Source organism: Ctenopharyngodon idella, chromosome 1, assembly GCF_019924925.1.
Source record: "Ctenopharyngodon idella isolate HZGC_01 chromosome 1, HZGC01, whole genome shotgun sequence".
In the NCBI taxonomy this organism is placed as follows: Eukaryota; Metazoa; Chordata; class Actinopteri; order Cypriniformes; family Xenocyprididae; genus Ctenopharyngodon; species Ctenopharyngodon idella.
The window spans coordinates 29,907,822-29,931,893 of NC_067220.1; the positions used below are offsets into that span (position 1 = coordinate 29,907,822).

At 38.0% G+C, this 24,072-nt stretch overlaps 1 protein-coding gene and 1 long non-coding RNA gene across 2 annotated transcripts in view; one reads left to right on the forward strand and one right to left on the reverse strand.

Moving 5' to 3' along the window:
• The window catches only part of frem3 (Fras1 related extracellular matrix 3), a 34,679-nt gene extending 11,241 nt beyond the window's left edge, over positions 1 to 23,438 (reverse strand). The window contains exons 1-10 of the mRNA XM_051893830.1: positions 14,367 to 23,438; positions 14,165 to 14,254; positions 5,322 to 5,468; positions 4,570 to 4,800; positions 4,157 to 4,282; positions 3,659 to 3,910; positions 1,033 to 1,182; positions 671 to 880; positions 338 to 535; positions 87 to 251 (exon numbers count right to left, since the gene is read on the reverse strand). Of these exons, the coding sequence (XP_051749790.1) occupies positions 87 to 251; positions 338 to 535; positions 671 to 880; positions 1,033 to 1,182; positions 3,659 to 3,910; positions 4,157 to 4,282; positions 4,570 to 4,800; positions 5,322 to 5,468; positions 14,165 to 14,254; positions 14,367 to 19,395 (6,598 nt within the window). The 5' untranslated portion in view covers positions 19,396 to 23,438. The remainder of the gene's footprint in view (positions 1 to 86; positions 252 to 337; positions 536 to 670; positions 881 to 1,032; positions 1,183 to 3,658; positions 3,911 to 4,156; positions 4,283 to 4,569; positions 4,801 to 5,321; positions 5,469 to 14,164; positions 14,255 to 14,366) is intronic.
• Positions 1 to 24,072, forward strand: part of LOC127512719 (uncharacterized) — a 60,872-nt gene that overhangs the window by 7,025 nt on the left and 29,775 nt on the right. Inside the window, exons 2-3 of the long non-coding RNA XR_007930253.1 lie at positions 1,048 to 1,093; positions 2,113 to 2,167. This is a non-coding gene — a long non-coding RNA (uncharacterized LOC127512719). The remainder of the gene's footprint in view (positions 1 to 1,047; positions 1,094 to 2,112; positions 2,168 to 24,072) is intronic.

Genomic DNA, 24,072 nt, shown 5'->3' on the forward strand with positions numbered 1-24,072 from the left:
AGTAGTTTTGTTTTCTGTGAGAGAAGCTCATCAAGAACTTAATGCTGATGTTTGTCAAGAATAACGAGGAAAAAAAGGATACTCACTATCCTTATGGTCAGTGATGGTGACCAGAGCTTCTTTTTGTTCTCCTACTGAAGCTCCATATGGTGATTTGCTCTTAGGTGTGCCCAAAACCAAGCGAAACTCCTCATCCTCTTCATGAACTGTGTCATCCACTAAAGTCACAACACATGGCTTCTCAATCTCTCCTGTAAACATAGAGATACAAAAGATGAGCACATCATGAGGACATGAATGAAAGGCTGTTCAAGGAACATGTTGAAAAAAAAGGGACCTGGTAGGAACACAATGATGGATGCGTCAGTATTGGGTCGTTCATCATAATCCATCATGACTTGAGCAGATCCCTGGCGAGTGTAACAGAGGACTGTGGACCTCTGACTGATGTCGCCACTGCGGTACACCATCGCCTTCACCTCTCCATCAGCCTCATCCACTTTGTACTCTGCCTCCCTAAACTGGACTTTGGGTACTGCAGAAATACCCAGCATTGATAATTAACCAATATTAATCATCTCAGTGTTTCAGTTATCTGCAGTTTAATGTCCTCTGAAACTGTTAGGTATTTTTTTTTTTTTTCATAGTGTTGTTTTAATCCTTTACTCACAGTCTGTAACAGTGTCATTAATAGTGATGACAGTTTTGCTAGGCTCTCCAAGGACTGCGTTCATGGGCATACGCAGCACCAGCTCAAACGTCTCTGGCCCCTCCAGCTCTGGCTGGCCCAGGTCATCGAGAATTGTGACACGGAAAGTCTGCATGGTCACACCTGGAGCAAAGTCCAAGTTACGGCTGATTCCCACATAATCTAGACCCGCTGGGAGGGAGAGGAAAGGGTGGGGGAGATATAGTATGCATATGAAAATTACACATACATGAAAATGATTGACTAATTGCCTAAAATATTTTATTTTACCAAAAAATTAGACATTAGCAATAGTTGTTTTTGACAACTATGACACTCTTTACCTTCTGCTGAAACAGGGTCACTCTTCCTGGAACGGACTGTGACGGTGGCTGTCTTCGAAAGGTCAGTTCCAGTCCTCCACACTTTCACCTCCACATAACCATCACTCTCATCCACCGTGTACTCGGTCTCTCCAAAATAGAAAGATGGTTCTGTATCAAAGGGAAAAAATCAGTTGTTTCTTCCAATTTTCTAAGCATTTTCTTTATCCTGAACAATCTATGTAAAAAAAAAAAAAAAATGTGTACATTAGTCTGAGACTGGTAGTGAAAATGCTTCTATTTTTCTATTTTCTTTATTTGCTTTGTTTTTCATTACAAATGATATTATTAGCATAATAATTTTAGATAAATTTGGAATTGAATAACTTAATTTGATGTCCTTTTTTTTTTTTGTGTGGCTTTAATGACAACAGAACTTAAGCTAATATACCTCCACAAGTTGGCACAAAACCTGATAATCCATGTCATCCAGGAAACCAGTTAAATTAAAGACCTAACCATTGTTTTCATATAGAAATCACTAGACTGTATACATGAGATGTCGAATTGGTCACACAAGACTTACCCGTGTTGAAAGGGGATTTGCCTATGTGATTTGTTTTAGTCTTTTATGACTGTAAAGCATATTTTATTTAAATGCCCTGCTTTAAATGATAATAGGCAACATTTTTATTTATGAAATAAATTAATGGACTTTTTTTAAAATTTCAAATATCAAATTGAAAGATTTTATATAACTGTTGTTGTTGTTCTTATTTGTATTATTAATTAAATATTATTATTATGATTCTTTTAAATTGTATTACTGTTGAGTATGCCATGAATATAGCATTTGATGCTGATATGGTGTTAAATAATGAATAAATAAATCCATGTCATCCAGTATAATTTGATAATGTTTTAAAGTGAATCTGAACTTTTGTCCAAAGTTTACATAGTCATTGTTTTGCTTTTGATTAGATTGGTGACCTATAAAAAGTGGAGAACATGAAGTATTTCTTACTCATTTTACTGTATATTGTTTCTTTATTTAATCCTTTTTTAATCCTAAACCTTTGTTATTTTCTATGTTTAAACTAGATTTGGAATTCAAGATTTTCTATGTGGAGACCTTTGGACCCTGAAGTACCGAGAGGTGCCGTTTTTCTCAGAATTGTTAAGTCATGTTTCATCTTACACAGAGTTGTTCTGACCCATTGGTGTGACAGCACAGGAAACATACCATCATTTCTAATGTCCTGCTGAAACCAGACCGTTGTGTGTACTTTAGTCAAGATGCACTTGGTGAGTGTTTATGTTTGTATGTGTGTGTTTGGGAGGTCTGAGAGGCTCCCAGAGCGATATCAGCATCATGATAAATGAATGCAGAGGGGATAGGCCCTTCCAGGGTGGGGGTAGAGGCCGTAAGTTTGAGGGACCGTACAAAGAAAAAGAGAGCAGTGACACCTCCATAGGCAACAAGTCAGAGATACAATAAAAAGATTCCAACTTTGGCTGGCATCCAGACCACAAGTCTATCCAACATCCCCCCCTACAACTAGACACAATTATACCACTGGGCCCTTCCAGACCCACCAAGACGCTGAGCTACAATATGCACATTAATCTTGATTCGCTTCTTCAGAAAAAAGGTCTAGGCATGTACATACATTATTTACACATAAATATATTTTGTGGTAAGATCCCAAATCGTGGAGGATGAGATTGCTGTTTGAGGAAGTGTTTGCAACTTTTAGACTGCTTTTATGAGTTAGGAAAAACTCTAAGGAATGATCTTTTCTGAAAATTAAGAGATTAAATGATATTTAACATATTCTTTTTAAGTTGAATATGTTCAAACAGAAGGCTGTGCTTTGAAAGACAAATTCCTGGATTAATCTTTGAACGTAATGAATTCACAGATGGCAAACTATGCTCTTGTTTGGACCATGTTCCCTTTAAGTAATGCACACAAATCCTAAATCCTGAATGGACAGAATGTGCACAAAGCTTTTTCAGTGCCCTCACTGAGGTTTATGGGCCATTACAAAGGTCATAGGGGCCTCAATTGTGCTCCCTCAACTTGTTTTGGGTTATCGTGTTACCATGCTGCCAAGGACAACAGTGGTATGACCACAAAGTAAAGACGGATTGTTCTGTGGCTACCTCTCCTTTCAAAGCATGTATAATAAAAAGAACATCTGTAAAGAAAGAACAGGTGAGGCATGTCAGTATAACCACAGAACATGGAGGAGATAGTTTTGTGTCTTTATGAGGATGAGGATGTAATTTTTAAACTGATGTCATGAAAGGATTTGTGGTTTAGAGAAAATGTACAGAATACAGTTGGTCCGACTATAGTTACAGTACTGTAATTATATATAGGCTCAGTCCCAAGTACGATAATATACATATTATAGTATATACAGTATACTGTTCAAAAGGTTCTTTTAAAGAAATAAAAATTATATTTAAACAAATATTTTCGAAAGTAAGAAAATGACAGTAAAGACTTTTACATACTTAAAAAAAAATCGATTTAAAAAATGCTGTTCTTTTGAACTTTCTATTCATCAGAGAATCCTGAAAGAATTTTATATATTTATGAGAACATTATTTATTCAGCTGTTTGTTCTTGCCAACTCACCATCATCACTATCAGCCAAGATGACCACTTTGGCTTTGGGGAACTTGGCTCCCACTTGGCCACCCATAGGCATACTGAGGGACACATTGAAGCTCTCCTCTTCTTCATAGAGGGAGTCATCAATAATTATGACGCGACACGACTTCTCCCGCTCATCTTTATCAAAGCGCAGAACACTGGTGTGGTCCTCTGGTCTTGTGATGTAGTCTGAATAGGAAAGCACTGTGCTGGGGGTGGTTCCGGTTGCACTGCCTGTATAGAAGGATTTCTTTTTTTTATACAAACAGACTTTCAAGTACTACAGATGTACATTTGAAGTAAGGTCATGTAAGGTCCTCAGATGTAATAAACAATAGGTTATGAGTCATAAACTAAAATATTGTCACGCAATATTCGAATAATCATGTCATTACATAACAGTATGATTAAAATGATTTCATAATATTATGTGGAAATGGATAATATTGTGATTAGAAAACTAGGTTTAATTGAGCTTACCTTGTTGTGTGTAACAAATAACCATCAGTTCCTGGCTGACATCTCCTGATCTGCGGACCGGGACTAGTAGTTCTCCTATATCCTCTTCTATACGGTATTCTGCTTGAGGGAAGAACACTGTGGACTCTGAAAAGAGATACATTTCAATGCTTAAATGTTGACGTATATAATTATAGGAGATATATATATATATATATATATATATATATATATATAAATATATGTGTATATATAATATAAGCCTAAGTAGACAAAATGTTGTGCTTGTTGACCATTTAATTTCAAAACCATTGGCATTAGTAGGGAGTTGTTCTTTCCGATGCTATTGTGGTGCACACACTCTGAAAGCAATACTATAGATATATGTGTTTACACTACACAAAGTAGGAAATAATTAGGCATTGTATAATTACCATCACCAGGATCCACAATCTCCACAGTAGCTATATCAGGGTATTCAAGAACAGCCATCACTGGCTCTGAGAGCTGAATTTCAAACATCTCTGAAGTTTCAAACTCTTGATCAGTAAATATCTTCACCCTCCAGGTAGCGGATGTTTGGCCAGGGTTAAACTGGACCTGTTTCTGAGATTTGCCACGGAAGTCTTTGTCCTGTTTTGCTGTGCCGTCCTTGGTGGCAATGCCTTTAAAATAGAAAACATTCTTTGGAGACCTTAAACTATGAAAGTCACTCAAATTGAGTAAATAGTTTGTGATGCGGTTATTGACAGGACAAGACTATAGCTGTGAGAAGTTTAAGATGTCTGCTGACTACTTTATAACCATACATTTTAATAACCGTAAAAGGCTGTGGTACAATTTAAGAGATTGTAAATCACTGTTAAAAGGCTGTGAAAATACCAGACACAGAGGGACCAACTTGTAATAGTTGCAAACAAACATTGTGTATCTCTAAATATAAGCAAGCATGACAATGAAGGAAATTCTGTTTTGTTTTTTATTAGGATTTCAGTATTTAATGAACTGTATTTTTATCTCCACAAAAGAATTCTTGTTCACAAATGATCATGTTCTGAATACTTTGTTTGCAGACAAATTAAACCTCAGCACAAGCCCTGTTTATTGTTTTTAACATATTACAAATATATATTTAACCTATATTTTGACTTAACTGGGTAATTCCTTCACTTTAATAAATACTTACTGACAAATGATGTCTCTCCCAAGTATCCCCGGCGTTTGAGGGTGACCTCCAGAAACTTTGCATCCTCATCTACAATGTAGTATTCTCTTTCCAGGGATATCCAGGCCCAATTCAGACGGAACGGTTGTGGCTTCAGTTTGTTGCCCCCTTTTTCAAACAGAGAAAAGCACAATGAATTGAATTTGATGAAGCACAATAAAAAAGACAAAGTGTGTATTTGAGCACCTTGATATACACAATTCAACCGTTTTCTAATGATTTCATCTCTTTCAAGTTCAGAAATGTAGAAAGAAAGAGGGGCCAAAATGAGCACAATTTGATCCCGAGTCCTGCTTGTAAATGTCCTGGGGTGGTTTCGTATATTGACACTCAACACTTTTTTTTTTTTTTTTGTCTTTCCCTCATTACTACAGTAAAATTAAGACACAATATATTTTCACACAATCTTCTTTTTTTACTACTTTTGTTGGTAAATGAATGAGGTTCAAGAGAAAGTCCAACCAGGTGTCAGGTTAGTGCTGAAAGCCCATTCTATGATAGTGTATAAAGAAAGCAGTTGTGAAATATTGTAGTTGGTGCAGATTAACACAAAAGATGGAGAGTTTTGTTACCACTTCCATCACTAGCCATGAAAACAGCAGCAGGGACAATAAAGTAGACCTTTTGTCTCCCAAGACTTCTATATGTGCTACACTTACTTCCATATGTGCTCCAGATCCAAACTATAGGCTAATATTCATGTTAAGATAGAAACAAAATAGATATTGTATTGATATTTTAATTTTTTTTCATTTTAATAGAGCTATAACCTGAAATATATTATTGATTTCAGCATTATTCTAGCACTTTTTCAGATAATACAAACTTCAGTGACTGTCATTTTGAGTAATCAGATTAAAGTATAATCGGATTAGACTCTCTCTGTGGATTAAATGATTTAAGCAGTGAAGAGATACAATCCTGAATCTTGACTGACTGAAGTAGGATAAAGAACTGTAATGACTTTGAAAGGATCCTCAATCCCATTTTGCCATAATCCATGCTGCCCCATGACTCTGATTATCCCTAAAGAAGTGACCATTCTTGGACACTATTTCTTGGTACAAGCTGTTCTGATTTTCTACAGCTGGCATTTGCCTTACCAAATAATTAAGTCCTTGATACTGGACATTGCTTTATATAACAATAACTTGTAAGCAATTTTAACAAAATTGCAATTTTAAGTGTGAAACCAACCTAAAAGTGAAACACTATTTCCGGCAGTTTGTGCACAAAACAGTTCAGTTTGTAGGTATTGCTCACGATTTTGTAGTTTTTACACACCCTGCTGAACACGAGAGCTGCTCTTCTGATGTGAGCATATGCAGAAGTAATATTGCAGTTCAAATCGCAATATGTGTAAAAAACAACAAAACAAAACAAAAAAAACAGTAGTTTGAAGTGTTGGAAATAGAGGTTATGTTGTGAGATTGATTTACAGTAATATTCAATAAAACAGCATCATCATGTTGACAGTTGGACTTCATCTTTACCACTCTCCTCAGTTTAGGAAACGGCTTAGCCTGACATGACAGCATTGGCTATGACCAAGCTCAAGTGTCTGACAGCTCTGCCTAAAAATACAGAACTCATTTATCATTTTTATGTTTGCCCTAGTTTGCTGAAGGGCCGTTAAAAACATTAAAGTTGATTGACATAGAAGATGTGAGGGAGCCCCATACAAATTAGATGTTTTATCTCTTGTTAAGCTTTCACAGGAGTGTGAATACTGTGCACATCTCAGGAGCATTGCTAATGCACCAATTAAGATCTAACTAAATAGCTGAGCACATTAACACATGTTAAACACAAGCTGATTTATTAAACAAAGGTACAATGCAAAGAAAATGAAGCATGTATCAAAGGCTTAATATAAGGTGAATCGTATCGTAGCTCAGCCAAGTGCCTATTTCTTTAGGAGACAATTTTCTCAGGCACACTGCCCAGTTTGAGTATGAGCTGATATTGAGCTTAGTGAGGCTGTATCAGAGGATTATCAAATGGACAGACAGAAGGCTCTCTTTCAGTTCCAATCCAGCAGTCACCTGTGAGACGGAGGGCCCTGTGACGTTTCTCTGGGCCTGGATAAGGGCACTTTGTCTGCAAGATCATGGAAAATATTTCCACTTGCAGTGGAGACAATGTCCCTCTATTCAATAAATTCTGTGCACAAATTAGTTTATCATGATTATACTGTATAAATGTATATTATATAGGAACAATTAAATGCATAAAAGCATCAAAAAGAGAATCGCAACATACAATACTTGGCCATAAAAATCTGTAAATTAAGAATGTAATTTGCCATTGTGCTAAAGCCATCTATTTTCCTACCCTCTATTAGAGTAATGTTAAACATTTTTAAATTCATTTAAAACTCTATATTGCATGTTTCACAATAAATACCATTCTAAAGCAGTTTTGATGAGAATATTGCTTTACATTGAACAAGGTTAGTGGTAAAAAGAAACTGTTGAAAACTAGGTCTGTGAATAGAATAAAATAATCATTACTTTCTCAGTGTTTAGAAAGCAGAATTAAATTAATAATATAAAATCGGTTAAATGTGCATTAGACATATTTAATATCTTATGCTGACGTTCACTTTGACAGCCCTAAAAATGTATTTTGTAAAATCTTTTTTTTTCTCTCTCTCTCTCTCTCTTAGATTTTCCATGGACCCCTTACCACCTTCTTGTGGCCCACTGGTCAATTTTCCAAAACCTAGTGACCTGCCTATGTAGTTCACTTTGAACAGACCCTTTATAACTGTAATCTAAAGAAATGCATTAACAAATTATGTTTTGATCCACTATCACTAATGCACTCTAATTTCCAGAGTGAATTTAGCCCTTAGAGACCTGAGGCGATTTCCTAAATAGTTTTATTGCTATGCTTGGAAGGCAGGTGCTGTTTAACAGTGACCGTGGAGGCCACCTCAGTTTTCTGACTGTGCACTTTTTCTTCTCTTTCTCACACCATTTCTCAGTGGTTTTCAGATTCCAAGAGAGGGAACTGACAGCTGTATCCTCACTCCCTGCACTTATCCCCTCCCTTGTTCTCCCCTTTTGTCAACTTTTATCTGTGCATGGGAGCAACAACTGAGGCGGACAGCAGGCACTGTCTGGGTGGCCCAAACCCACTGTCATGGTTCTTTCTGCTTCTTTCTACACTCTAGGGGGATTTGTGTCTACAATGAACAAACAACACAAAAGTCTCTCCCTGTGAAAGCAGAATGTTTTCTCATGAGTGTTTGAGACCGTTTTCTCAGAATGTTGTTTTTAGTTCACTATAAGTCATGAGAATCAGAGCAGTGCAATAGCAGTTTTGTGGTGTTACAAAGTATTTAATTTAAGGGTTTGTGCTGTAAGCTGGAGCGGCAGTAAAGCCCAGGAAAGATCAGCATCAGTGAGTGGTGCTAACTCATTTAATGGGTTCAGGCGTCACAGGGGAATGTCTGAAGTGCTGGAGGTATTTATGACTGCAATAATATATAAAAAGAATGCAGGGCTAAGTAATGGTCACATTCTCACTCATTCAAGTCACCCCAGCCTTTGATATTGCAGAAGAAAATAAAAAAATTAAGAACTGAACCAACAATAATTAAAGCTACCACGTTATAGCCTTTAAAAAAAAAAAAAATGTATTCCTGACTTTTACATAAACTAACATTTACATTAACAACCATAGTTATGTCTTTGTTTCAGGCTGGCAGTAATAATTCTACAAGGAATTAATGGTTTTGTTGCTATTATGCTTAAAAATACAACTTAATTTTTGCTTTCAGAAAGTCTCATGTGTTACATACATCAACAGTGTTAAATATCTGTCATTAAGTACTGAGCCGCTTTCAGACGTAAACATGGAAGCGCTGAACTGCATTCACCACGTCAACTGTGTACGAGTCTGACAGGATAAAGAAGAATTTGATGAATTAAGTCGTTATTTTTGTTTAGTTTTTGCGCACAAAAAGTATTCTCATCGCTTCATAACATTGAGGTTGAACCACTGTAGTCACATTGACTATTTTAACGATGTCTTTAGCACTTTCCTAGAACTTGAATGACAGTAATTATGTTTCTTTCTATTGGGGATAAAAATAATAATAAAAAAAAAAGCTTTGGATTTCATCAAAAATGTCTTAATTTGTGTTCTGAAGATTAACAAAGGTCTTACGTGTTTGGAACGACATGAGGGTGAGTACTTAATGACAGAAATTTCATTTTTGGGTAAACTAACCCTTTAAGGACAGAGTTTGATAGTTCTGATAGATCACCTCAGTGCCACAAGTCAATAGAATAGTTATATGTATAGAGCCACAGGCATGGGAGAGAATGCTAGGAGGATATCATCATTCACTGCCAGAAGCATATTGCAAGACTAAACTAGCCTGGTATCTATACACTTTTATATTCATCAGAACTACTAGGGCTAAGTTAAGTATCCTAAACATGAAAATGTATGACCGTGCTTCAGATTAGACCCAAAACTATCTGACATCACGAGGCAACATGAAGTCATATTCAAATATGGGTCACAGCTTTCTGACCTGAGAAGCTTTAGCCATTTCCTCTGCATCTAATAATGGCATCTCACAAGCACCAAGCTTGGAAGTCTATGTTAGGCGTCTCATGTAATTCCAGGCATTCCACTGGGGGAATATTTGACAACTGGACACTGGCAGGTACTGTACTTGTCCACGTGACATTTGCAAAAGCCAGGCAACTGATCCCCAAAGTGCAGGGTGATGAATTATGGCATGGCAGACCAGCCACATCTCTTTTGACACCAGTCGCCTAAGTTGTCTGTGGTAGGCAGAGGGAGAGAGATCAAGAGAAAGTACTCTTTAAAGGAAAAGGCACCATAGGGTGATCTCAAGGCTCAGGTCACAGGAAGAACTCTGCCATCTGTGAGAGATAAGAATAACCCCAGAACCATGCATCATATCCTTTAGCACTCTCACAAACTATCATAAATCTGAGAGTTGCAAGGAGGAACTAGATCAATGACGATGTGGCTCCTGTGTTTAGTGTGGTTGTGGCAGCCACTGGCACCATAGAGCAGTAAATCTTTTGGGTGTTTACATGTCTGACACACAGATTAGGTGCAGACGTCTATGATGAAAAAGAAACCTCCAAACTTGAGAAAGTTATAGAATCTGTTTTGTATACCTCGAAATGAAAGACTATGGCTTTTTTCCAAAACCTTGTGAGCTACAGTAGCTTACTGTGTACTGCCTACATAGGCAGCTACCTTCTAAGGCAGCATCCTAACTGAAAGAGGACATTGTATTTGACTGTTTTGGAATGCTATACATTGGCATTCATTTGCCCAGGAAATAACGGTAGACTCACATTGATTTCAATTGAGTTTGGTGTTAGCATTTTGCTAAACTATCAATTTGATACTCTAAAATGCATTACAAATACACCACACACATGAATATTTAGCCAAATAATCAATATTTAGTCAAAAATATACTTGTTTTAAAAGTAAAAGAGTATTTATCAACATTTATATAATTTTGTCTGCCCTTTTTTTTTTTTTACAAAAACTTGTTGCAGAACAGATACATGTGATGCCTCCCTTTTTGCAGGTATGTTTTGGAACAATCTACAGAGCGCCTATGATGCCTCAAAAGGTCACAAGGTTTTGGAGCAAAATCTATGTTTAAGCTCCCTGGCTTTTCACAAATACAGACTTTTGATTTTTTGGAAGAAAATCCAAATCCAACCAAGCAGTATGATCTTCTCCATCTTTTACATATTTCAAAAGAAGAATTAGTCAAGGGGAAGCCCCAAGGTTTTTAGCATATGGCTTTGAGTTTCAGCCAGGCATAGAGGGATCTTTGAAAAAAGATCTGTTAGCAGATCTCTGCTCCTTGACACACACACGTCCCTGTCTGCAATGACTTCTACACTTACACCGGGTCAGTGTAGCTGGAGCCACAAATCTCAGAGGAAATGCATTCCACCATCTAACAAATGATCATATAACATTTATTTGAATATGAGTTATGGCATAGATATATAAGCTTAGTTTAAAATGGTGGATGGGTATCCAAATTAAGTCCTTTGTGGTTTAACTCAGCAAATTGGAAGGAAACTTATCAAAAAGCCGCATGACCTACCCACTAATAAGACCATTATTTGTGCTACCCCTTCAAAATATTGTGTGTAGTCCAACAGCAACTGAACTGAAATATTACCACCTGGCTCACACTGCACATAGCCCTCATATTATGGCTGGCATTCTACTGGTATCTATAACATCAACTCCTTTTTCACACCTCGTCTTCACCCCTTCTGGCCTTGGAAACTCTGACCTTTATATGTATGTGTGTATTAGTGTATCCCCTTGTAGCACGCAAGCTATTGTGCCATAGCGCTTTTTTTTCCCTTTAAGGTCCTAGTTTGTGTGCAAGCATGTTCTGTTTAGGGTCTGTGAGACCTTAAAGGTAGGGTAGGCAATTTCAGAGAGGCTAGCAATAGCAAGCTAGCTTTGAAAGCATGAGGTCCCACCCACCCTTCAGAGCGTCTCCAAAGCCACGCCTCCTTCAAAACACATGAACACACACAGCAGAGTTTGCAAAGCATCACAAGACGAGAGACTGCGTCAAATTACCTCATGTCTCAAAGTACATTACAATAATAATGAACGTAAACAACTTAAAGAGCTCTTATTTGTACCACCTGACTGCTGCAGATTCATTTCAGCGTTAAAAGTGTTGACATAGAAATGCATAAATCCGAGTCTGAGGACGTGAACAGTTCCGTGTAGAAAGTCATGGGATGCCATCTTGTAATTATGGTTATGACGTGGTGTGTACGCAGCATAAGCTCGTTGTTTTGGTTCAGGAGGAGCTGTAAAAGATGACTGATTCAGACCGACCAAATGCAATGATTGGACAAACTTCTTCTTTTTTTTTTTTTTTTTTTGGTCCTGAGGCTTGGTCACCGTGATTTTGCCAAGTAAGACATGTTCCAGGATCAACATATTGATCCTGGAACATGTCTTACATATTTGTTGATCCTGGAACAACATTCCAATCAACCAATCAGATTTGAGGGACAAGTTTACTGTTTATGTCAAGTTTAGGCTTGCAACCAGGGTTAGGTGCTTCTACATTAATGTTATTCACCTATCTTTCGATTCTGATTTTAGGGATAAGTTATGGGTAGGATTAGGTTTAGGGGTAGGAATAGGGTTAAGACTAAATTTTCAGACTGGAATGTTATTCCAGGATCAACAAAATATGTTGATCCAGGAACATGTCTTGGCAAAATCACGGTGACCAGAAGGGAAATGTGCTGTACATGTTTTAATATTTAGACCACTTCTATTATTGATTGCTATCAGGATGTGAAGACCAGTATATAAAAAAGTGTTTATAAATAAATTGCCTACACTGCCTTTAAGGCCTTTTCATTAATGCATGACTTAAAACACTTAATTCGGCTGATACTTTATGACATGTCCTAGTCTTATTAGAACTGATTATTTTTGATACAATTTAATCTCTGAAAAGTGCAACCTATTTTATTAATAACAAAACAAACAAAACAAAACAGTAATATCGTGTTTTGACTAAATCTGGGGATTTGAAAGGGAAAAAAAGAATTGAAAGGGGGAAAAAAAAGGTTAATTTTGAAATGACTATTATTGCTTTTACAGAATTGGGGTCTCTGGAACCCCAAACATAAAGAATATAAAGTCAGTCTTAACGGAAGAGGAGAGTTACTTTGAGAATTGTATATGTAAACACACTGTCTCAGTGTATGAACCTGTTCCATTCTTTTCTGTTACCTATTGCCTATAGGAATTTTAGACATTGTAACATGGCAATCTGAGGTTTTTAAAATGTACTCACAAACAGTGTCCTCCAAACAGTAATCATTTTTAGTCCTGGCTTCTTTTTAGTCTGTCTAAATGGTATTGTTTCTACCATCTTGGCTAGGCCTCTGACAGCATGTATCTTTTTTGGCTCTTATAGTAATGACTGCCTCCAGCTGAAATGCTGCCAAAGAGACAGTGCCAGCCCTCGTGCATGCTTCAGTTCCGACACAGCTAAAGAGCCATAAGTTAAACTACTAACAAGCTAATGTCTGCTCCTTTTTAAATTTACAATAAAGGAATTTTTACAGATACACAAACTCATTTGTGCAGATCATAAGAATTAACATTGACAGTGAATTGAAATACAAGTACAAAATAAACTTTAGACAAAAAAACAAACAAACAAAAAAACAAACACTTAAAGTTACTGGGAATTACTTAGACATTCAATAAAAAAAAAAAAAAAAAAAAAAGGCTTGATCCTCAATCCAAGCATGTTAGCCAATTTCTATTATTTGCTGACCACCAAAGCTCTACCCACTTGTCCAGGCTCATCCAAGTTGAAAAAAGTTTCTTTGTTTAATCCTTTGTTTAAAGTGTTTCCTTTTCGTGTCTGAGTGTGTGTGTGTCAATGCTGAGGCGACATACAGTAGCATTTCCAAATCTCACAGTTAAACTCAGAAAGTGTTGGCATTTTGACCAGATAAAATTAAGAAGCATTGAATCACCACATTGGTTCCAATCTTTAACTGTCACAGTACTATTAAAATTTAAATAAATTGTGTTTTCTGTTTACTTTTTAATATTGTCTGACAAAGAAACTCTCCTAATTATGAGCCAGCCTAGAAAATTCCCCTTCAGCAAAATTGATTTAAATAAGTAACTGAAAGCTTGGGAATTCCAACAGCAGCTTTAGTGACACATGACACTTTCAGTTAATGAGAGGGGCAAGGAAGAGGCATTCTTACCATTGTCTTCCACTGTGAAGTAGAATATGTCACTTGTGGCATTGGACCCATCAAGAAGCACATAACAAATCTTCATATCATCGATATCGGCTAATGACGAGAAATGAGAGTGTGAGAAGTCGGAGATTAATAAATCTTAAATAACAGTAACCGGTTTTGCATAAAATACTTAGGAAACAAAAGGAAAATAAGTATAACTTACCCTGTGAGAAGGACTTGATGCTATCATTGCCCAAAGCAGAATTCATGATAAAGCCATGAAGAGGGGTCTCAGTTACAACATACTTAAGCACTTTGTTTGGGCTGTCTCTGTCCTCAGCCTTTAGAGCTTTGCTGGTTATCAAAAATCCAACGTGCCCAGTATGAAGAACCCTAAGTGTGGGTGCTGCTTTGTTTACAATGATTTGAGGCACCCCATTGTCCACTGTGCTAATATGAATAGTCATCATCTGAGGCTTACGAGTTTCATATACAGTATCAGGGAAAACATAAAATTCAGTGTGAGTCCCATCAGTAATTGTGAAAGAGAAGCTGTCTTCATTTGTCTCTGTGCCATCATGCCTATAAGTAATAAGGTTTTCATTTAGATCCTGCTTGGTAAATGATGTAATGACTTGTGTTCCATTGAACAGAAGCTGACCGTGAACTGGCACTTGAGTCACTACAAATCGCAGCAGGTTGTCTGGTGTGTCACGGTCCTCCACTGTCAATTCAAAGGGTGTGATCAGCTTGGTTTCTCCCTCCCCCAGCACCAGCTTGTTGATCGTCAATACTGGCTTCTTGTTGTCAACATCTGTAATGGATACACGGAAGGTGCGGAAGACAGGGTTATAGCCATCTGTCACCTCAAACTCAAAGCTGTCCATCTTCACTTCATCGTCAGATGTATGGATGTAGTAGATCTTGTTTCCAGCTAGCTGCAGCTGAGTGAAGGTGGAGATGGGCACCCCTGGGAGATCAGTACTTTCAAGATGGCCCCTGCTAGGAGCACGAGTGATGCTGAAACTTAGATATTCATCTGGACTGTTGATGTCAGTTGTGCTGAGAAGGTCTGTGGTCAAGGTGACCTTACCTCCCTCTTTGAGGGTCACACCCTTGTTGATAACATCAGGGAAGACCATGTCCATGCTGCCAATATTAATGTAGAAGTAGCGATCAATGAGGGGATTGATTCCATCAGTTACGTCAAACTTTAGCAGGTCACGGACACCCTCTTGGCCTGTGTGTACGTACTGAATCAACTGTTTGTCAAGTTCATCTTGAGTGAAATTCATTCCAGTACTAATGTTGCCAATTACATCTCCATGTTTGGTAATTCTATGAAGGTAGCCTTGGCCAGGGCCATAACGGATAATGTAAGTAAGCTCTTTGTCCTCAGAATCCAGATCTGTGGCCTTCAGGACTCTATTACTAATTACTTTGGTTTCTCCAATTTCTACTTCCAGGCCATCGTTGATGGCCATCCTTGGGGTTTCATCATCAACAGGAATGACTATTATGACGACCTTCTCTTCGACAGTGTGCTTCCCATCAGTGAGTCGAATTTCAAAACTGTCTTCCTTGGTTTCAGAGTCATCATGCTCATAAACAATATTGGAAGCCTCCTTTATTTGCTCTAAGGTAAATTTCACCACTGGAACTGTCCCAGTGCTCAACTGCTGAACTATGTTTCCATGTTTTGGGTTTTTAAGTATTTCAAAAACTAATTCATCACTTGGGATATCTGCATCTGCAGCATTCAAAATAGGAGTGTCAATAACCAAGCTCATCCCCTCCATAACAACAAACTCACGAATGAAAATCTCTGGCTTTTCATCATTGGCTGGGATAATGACAATGGGGAAAAAGTGCCTTTCTGAAAAGTTAATGCCATCTGAGCAGCGGAAAGTGAATCTGTCCTCCACTGGCTCCACGCCCTTGTGAATGCTTTGGACATAATAGATGTGACCTAGACCAACATCTTTAATGGTGAATGCAGTGATGGCAGTGCCTACTCTGGATTTTTCAGACCCAGGAGCTGGGGAGATGTTCTCCACATAGCCAGATGTGGACTGAACAATGATAGTACACAAGATATCATCATTATCAGTGTCAATGTCCTCAGCTTGAATGTGCTCTAATGTGATAACATTTTTCTCACCCTCGACTACTACAAATTGGCCACCTACATTAACAATAGGTGGAATGCTGTCTACAGGAAGAATGGTGACGTGGACACGGACCCCTTGAACTTTGTTGCCACCAACAACCCATTCATCTGACATGTCAGATATTGTGAGATTGAAGGAATCATGCTCTTTGATGGGGCCGATTTCACCACTAGTGTGAACATAGACGACCACGCCATTGATTATGTCTTGCTGCGTAAAGCGCTCAGCAGGAGCTCCATTCACCATTATTTCTCCTAGCCTAGGAGGCTCCTCAACTATGAAAGTCAGCATGAGGTCATCTGTGTCTTCGTCACGACCCTGAATAACATTGCTGGTGATTTCTGTTGCGCCATTCTCAAGTACATCAATGGAGGCCCCTAACAAACCTGCCGGTAACATAATTTTTGGAGTTTCATCATCGACAGGCTTGATGCTGATCTTGACAACAATGGGGACTTCATGGAAGCCATCACTAATATCCAGCTTAATGACATCTTGAAGAGATTCTTCACCACTGTGGATGTAGGCGAGTCGGCTGTTTTCAATGTCCTCCAGCACAAATGTTTCTCCATTAGACATGTCAATTCCTAAATATTGCAGCTGCCCAAACCTGGGAATCTGGGTCACTATAAATTTAATATTCTCATCCTCAGTGTCCTGGTCCGAGGCATCAAGTTCATTTTTGGTTATTATATAAGTATTTCGCTCCAGAACAGTGAAACCAGTATTCGTAATTACAGGTGGTTTGTTGTCAACAGGCTGTAAAAAGATTGTAAAAAGACCATCAACAGAATTACTAGCAGTGTCCTCCACGCTGAATGAAAACTGGACCACTTTTGGAGTAATACCAAGCTCTTGCTCTGGGGGTTTGTATGCCACTTTATGGTGGTTGACCTGAGCTTGCGTAAACTCACTGATTATGACATCAGGGTTATCAGTCAGTACAATAGCACCAAGAGGAACAGGGCTGTTTTCATCTGTGTCAGTAGGAGGTTTGATGATGGTGTATTTAAGATCCCTGTCATCACAGTCCAGATCTGTGTAACGTAGAAATTTCTTCTTAAAAAATGTCAGCTCGTATTCTTTGACTGTCATGTGTAGTGTGGTGCCAGGGTAAAGTTCTGGAGGAATGTCATCAACCGGGTGGATTTTAATAATGAACACATGCTCTCCTGATTGATTTGGTGGGTCATTGTCATCCTGGACTCTAAAGGCAAACTGGTCGATCACAGTGGTGGTACTATGAGGTCCTTTGTGACGATAGAACAGCTTCCCATCCAGAATATCCTGCTGAAACCATTCTGTTACCACCTGTTCAAACATCTCATCTGTTGCACTAAATTTCCATGCAGATGGATCTGGAGGAGGCTCCACCTGTTTGATGAGCAGCTCACCAATTGCTGAGTATGGCTCTTCTAAAATAAATTTTATTGTTGAATCCTCAGAGTCAATGTCAGTGGCACTCAGGATAAAGGGGGAGATTTGCATCACTTCATTTTTAAAAAGCACAATACCAGTGTTTGCATTTATAATAGGGGGTTCATCATCAGTTGGGGCAATTGTGATGGGGAACAAAAACTCTACTTCATTAGTGCCATCAGTCATTCTGAATATAATGTTGTCACTGTAGGTGTCGCTTCCATCGTGCTGGTACATAACAATGCCAGCATCTAGATCAGCTGTGGTGAAAAATTTTCGTTGAGACCCTAGCACAGTCAGCTCTCCATGTTTCAAGCCATCAACAACAGTAATCTTCACATCATCAAGATTATCTTCATCACTGATCTCTAAATTTTGTGAGCTGGATAGTGGTCTTGACTGACCCTCAAAAAGCAGCTGTCCTGTATTTTTGGTTACCACCGGAGCTAAAGTGTTCATTGGCTTCACAACAATCATGAATGCAAAAGAATCAGAAACAGCCCCATCAGTGTCAACAATTTCAAATTCAATCTGGAAAATTCTTTCTACGTCTGAATCCTCAGAGGGAGGCTTGTAAGCGATCTTCAGGTCTTTAATATCTCTCTGATGGAAAGAAGTGATTGGCTGGTTTTGATCATCTGTGCTGATAATATAGCCCTGCTGATAGCCCAAGGGAGATGTTATGTTAAAGATTAAATCATCAGAATCGGATTCAATATCCTCAGCTGCCAGCATATCTGAAGTAATGGCTGTCATCACAAATTGGTCAATCTCCATCATCATCATAGATATAAAGCTAGGCTTTGGTGGTGTATTTTCATTACCCTCTTTGATTCTAACCATTATCTGGAAATGTTCTTGTTGAATAGTATTACCATCATTATCTTGTACTTCTACTAGCATTGGAATGTAGTCTCTGTTAGGAGAGTTGGTGGTTGCGGTGTGTTGATACTGAATTCCCTTCTTGACAAAATCATCACAATTAATCATCTGGCCATTCATAGAGTTATCAGAAAGACTACCATACCTGGGAAGTTTGCCTGCACCAACCAGTGTGGTCACCTTGCATGTAGTGACACCATCTTCAAATGCAAACTCCAAAGTTTTTTTGTCAATTGGGTTGCTTAGCCCATTGAGCTTATCCACAACCAGAGGCATGTTACGAGTGAGAATCTCCAGTTGCTGAAAGACCACCTCTACTTCAAGAATGAAAGGAACCACCACTGTGTCTGTGTTGGAGTCATACCTCAGCTGCAGTTTAATGTGGTCTTTGCTTGGGCTCCGGGAACCAAAGTGAGTATATTTCACCTCTTCTGCACCAAAAGCACAGGGGAACTTCTTGGGTGTTAGCATTCCAGGTCTCTGGGCCAGTGGGTCATTGTCCAGGACTGTAATGTGACAGCGGTCTCCTTCATGCACTTCAGTCACAAGGTCATTGTTAGGATCCAGATAGATGGAGCGTCCAAAGGGAACTCTAATCCCATTGTTGGCTACCAAGATTGTTTCAGCGGTAGGTCCAGATCTGTGCCTATGGTGGAAAGCCGCGTTGAACGGATCTGCGTCCACTTTAGAGAGACAACATACTAATGAAATCACTATAAACAGACACTTCAGAGGTGCTCCTGCTGCACTCAGTCTTCCTCTTTGCAGACAACCAGCCATATTTACAGCTAGTTGCACTACATAAACTTGCTAAAATAGATGCACTGCAGTGTCCAAGTAAAATTTAGGATGGTGCCCTGTGATTTCTCAAGGCTTGGTTTTGATTTGCTATGTTTCCCCCCTCTCTGTCCTTACACACAGTACAAGTGCAGCCAACCTACTGAAGCACTGCAGGTAATACTTAACAAGGGAGATAGTGACAGCACAAAGCTCCACCCTCAGTCCAACCTCTCCCTTGGCTAATTTAAGGCAGCACATTGGACAGCCCCCCAAAGTGTTGCTTTCACTCTAGCCCTCCCACCCCTTTTCTCCTTCCTTACCCACTGAAAGCAAAAAAAAAAAAAAAGTTTCATATTAAGACCAGTAACATATCTTTTCCTGGAGAAATAAAACAGGGAAAGATAAAAGATATAAACAAAGACAAGCATGTTCTGTTGTGAAATTCTGAAGTCCATATTTATGTGGCTACTGATTTGTGATATGTTTGACAAATGCTTCAAGGAATAGAAATGGATGTGGTTGCCCAGGAACTTTTTGTTCATGGTCAGGTCATCTGATGTTTAACTTATTACTCATGAAAATTTCTTCTTTAAAAGTATCCATTTAGTTTACCTTGGCAAAACAATAGATATAGCCAAAGAGTAGTGACAGCGCCTTCTGTTGGAGTGTTGGGACAAAATATTGCAATATTGTACAATTTTGGAATTTGGCATCTAATAGATTACATTAAAATGTAAACAATATTAAATGTAATATATTCCCTTAATTGATTTAAACATTTGTGGTTTCAAATAAATTAGAATAATTATTTTTTAAAAATTGTGTGTGTGTGTGTGTGTGTGTATGTTTCTTGTATACCCTATGTTATGGGGACAAAATTTTCCCACAAGGATGGCAATATCTAAAATCCTTGTCCTTGTGGGGACATTGTTTTTTTTTGTTTTTTTTTTGGTCCCCATGAGGAAAACAGCTTATAAATCATATAATACCAAGTGATGTTTTTTGAAAAATGTAAAAATGCAGAAAGTTTTCTGTGATGGGTAGGTTTAGGGGTAGATTTAGGGTTAGGGATAGAATATACAGTTTGTACAGTATAAGATCATTATAGAATGTCCCCATAAAACATGAAACCTAATGTGTGTTTGTGTGTGTGTATTTGGCACTTTTTTTTCTATTGTTTTTCTGTACTGTAGTTCACATGCTTATAACTTGGGGCTTACCTCATATGGCGGTTGAAAGGTCAAGCCACACAATACTCAGTCCAGTTGGTTAAACAGGTGGACAGAGGGTGTCCAAGGGCCCTGCATTTTATTGAAATGATAAAAATGGGTTTTCTTTTTGATTTTCCGTAATTCTTCCAGTTACACAAACATTCATGCAAATAATCAGCAGCGCAAAGTTGTTGAAAGGTATTCAGGCACATTTCCTAATGACACTCTATTTGCCAACCATAAGCATAGTTTGACCTATAGCTTGATTCATAGTGATCCTAACAGGCATGATGTCCTGCTGCCTGCCTGAAAAATCCTCTCATATAATTTTATTTCTAGAGAGTCCAAATATATCTTTTGCAATTGCAGTCACTGGGGATGGGATTTTAAATGCGTCCACCGGATGATGATGGAAATCCCCCATGGCTGTCACGAGTACATAGAGTTTATCTCTTAATGTGACACATGATCTAGCGCGCCAATACAAGCATCCAGAATCAATTGCGAAAAAGGAGGATAAATTGCTTTCATTTTTTGTGGCCTTATTTATTCATATACTTTATCTATAAGCCTTATTTATTCATACTTTGACAGCTTTGAAACACTGCTTTATTTTGTTCATGTTTTTTATGTTGCGACTTTAGCTTAGCATGACCTAGCTGAAGTGAGAATCAGGGTAGATACTTGAGAATACATACTGTGTATGGAAACCTTGTGGTCACATCTAGATATAAATACCCTCTTTCCATTTATGGAGCAGTGTTTCAAACGGATATATGGGAATTGATACCACCTCACATATCCGATTAAATGACCAATAATATTTTTGTTTTGGTCATCATTTTCTCAGATATCTGACATTTCCTGTTTTTTTAGAACTAATCAGCTTCATTACTGTTAACTCAACAAGAGTAATTTACTTAAAGCATCATATTACTGAACATATACATGTTTAATTATGTCCCAAGATACAGTTTTCCTGGTTAACACTTTATAATAAGGTTCAGTTTGTTAACATTAGTTAATGCATCAGGTTTCATGAACCAACACTGAACTTTTTACATTTATTAATCACAGACATAATTTAATATAATTAAAATATGACTTGATGTATACTTTTATGTAAATATTAATTACCATTTACCAATTATTTTATGTTTAGTGTTTATAAATACTGAAATTTCAACATCTAGTTTGCTTTGAAGTTATTATTTGAAGAATTGGCATTTAGATTTCCCTCTGGCTCAGTGACCCTCACTAGGTTCAGATGGAGGTTTTCTAAAATACCACCAAAGCTTGAATTTATAGGTTTAAATTTACTGTGATCCAGACCTTTCAGCACATTGTGAACCAGAAATCCTTTAGAGAACACAAAGGTCATAAATCTTCATGTAGAGTAAATATACACAGAATTTAACAATGCAAATCGTATAACTACCGTTCCACTAATGAATTGTTTGATGCCTTTCATAACATGAACCAAAATAAAGGGCACTCTGTTTATTTGAATACATGTTTGGGACAACACTACACCACTCTTAGCAACCCTTGTGAAAAACCCCTGTTAGCATTCGCCGAATAGCCAGCATGCCACGGCTGCTTGATGAGTCTGTTTCTATTTTGTTACTTTGCTAAAATAACTTTTGGTGCACTTATAACCAATGCATAATCAAGCACCTAAAGTGGACACTTGGTGTAGTACTGAGTGATTAGTGGAAACCAGTCAGCAAAGCACTATGAAATGTAAACTTTTTTCAGATTAAATTAAAATGTATATAGTTGTTCTGATCTCGAAAACACAGAACTTCACATAGAAAGTTGGAGCATATACATATAGTCACTAGACGAACGAAAAACTTGATTTCTAATGAGTGTCAATCATTTGGTTAGAAAAAAAAGTCATATTAATCATTATTGACAGTGCCATTACCAAGTCCAGTAACGTATCAGTTGAACATCTCCCAGCATTACTTCTGACATTTTAACCTATGGCTACATCCAGCTGTATGCAGCAGTTGTGGCCATGTATCACTGTCTCAGGATACATAGATTACAGACGAACGCCGCTACCAGCACTCAACCCTTCACCTCTTCAGCCATAGTACAAGTCAAGCATGCTAACAGACAACATACTACTATGTCAATACAGTCATGGTCGGGCACAAGAAGGGTGCCTCTACATGTCCCCCAATAAAGTGAAAATATTGTCAAGTATGTTGACAGCCACATGCTAATCAATCAGCACTTGTGTATAAATTCTGTCACTTTAAAGCAAAGCAGGCAACCTTTAGTACCTTTAGGACATGTTTTATTATTGGGTTCCTAAAGGAATGTTAGGATGTTCTGTGCTTTACATTATTATTATAATATTACTTTATATGGAAACAACAACAACAACAACAAAACTGAGTAGAGTATGATTGCAATGAAATAAAAATTCATCTTTCTGATGAATTTCATCCAAACTTTGACTGGTTTAGTTCAGGGCAGGGTTCAGTGGACCAAGCCCTCAAAGTCATGGCAGTTATGTTATTCAGCTTTGCCAGCATCAGCCAAAACTCTCTCTGCTTCAGAATAACTCTTTCCCAGAAAGGACGGCAACGTTTTCGCATTGCTTTCGCACATTGCAGCATCCCAATCATCCACTGCTGAAAATATACACACTGTATAAATAGAGGATGCTAGGATAATTTACCCCTCTGGATCAAGCACAGGGTGAGCTGGGAGAGGGGTGACTTTCTGCCTGGCCAGTGGCACCGTTCCTCTTGCACTGCGGTCACGTCAGCATTCCTGCGATACCTCTTCTCCATCTCCACTCCCCTCTGCCCATCAGCTGACCGCAGGGACTGTACAAAGTTACATAGGTGTGCTGTGAACAGTCTCTTTTGAGTCATGTCTTTTTATGTCGTTTCTTTTAGGAATATACAATATTATTTCATAAGAGTATTTTTTAATGATTTCTTATTTATTTTTAATTATAAAACGGTTAGTTCCTGTCCTTGATTCTGATTGGTCAATAGCTGTGTTTTATTCACGATAAAACACGGCTATGACCGCTTCACCCAACGGTTCTGTGTATCACTACACAACACCCTAAGCAACCACTCCAGTGTTTCCCACAGGAGACTGTGGTGGGTGGACATCGGTTCCTTCAGGGGGGTCCGGGGACATGCCCCCCTGGATAAAATTTTTTAAATTTAAATGCATAAATCTGTGAAATTAAGTGACTAGATCAATGAAGAAATGTGTTCTCTTGTAAACAATTTTGTGCTCTAATGTGCCCTACCATCACCAATAAATAAATTACTATTAGTCATGTACACAACATATAGTAGGCTAAATGATAGTTCATAAGTGGTCAAACATGTAGAGTATACATTTAAACCATTAAAAATATGTAGCAAAAGAGGTTACCTTTGTTGAATTAATTTATTTCTAGAATAATTAGTGTGGTCTTGTATCTATA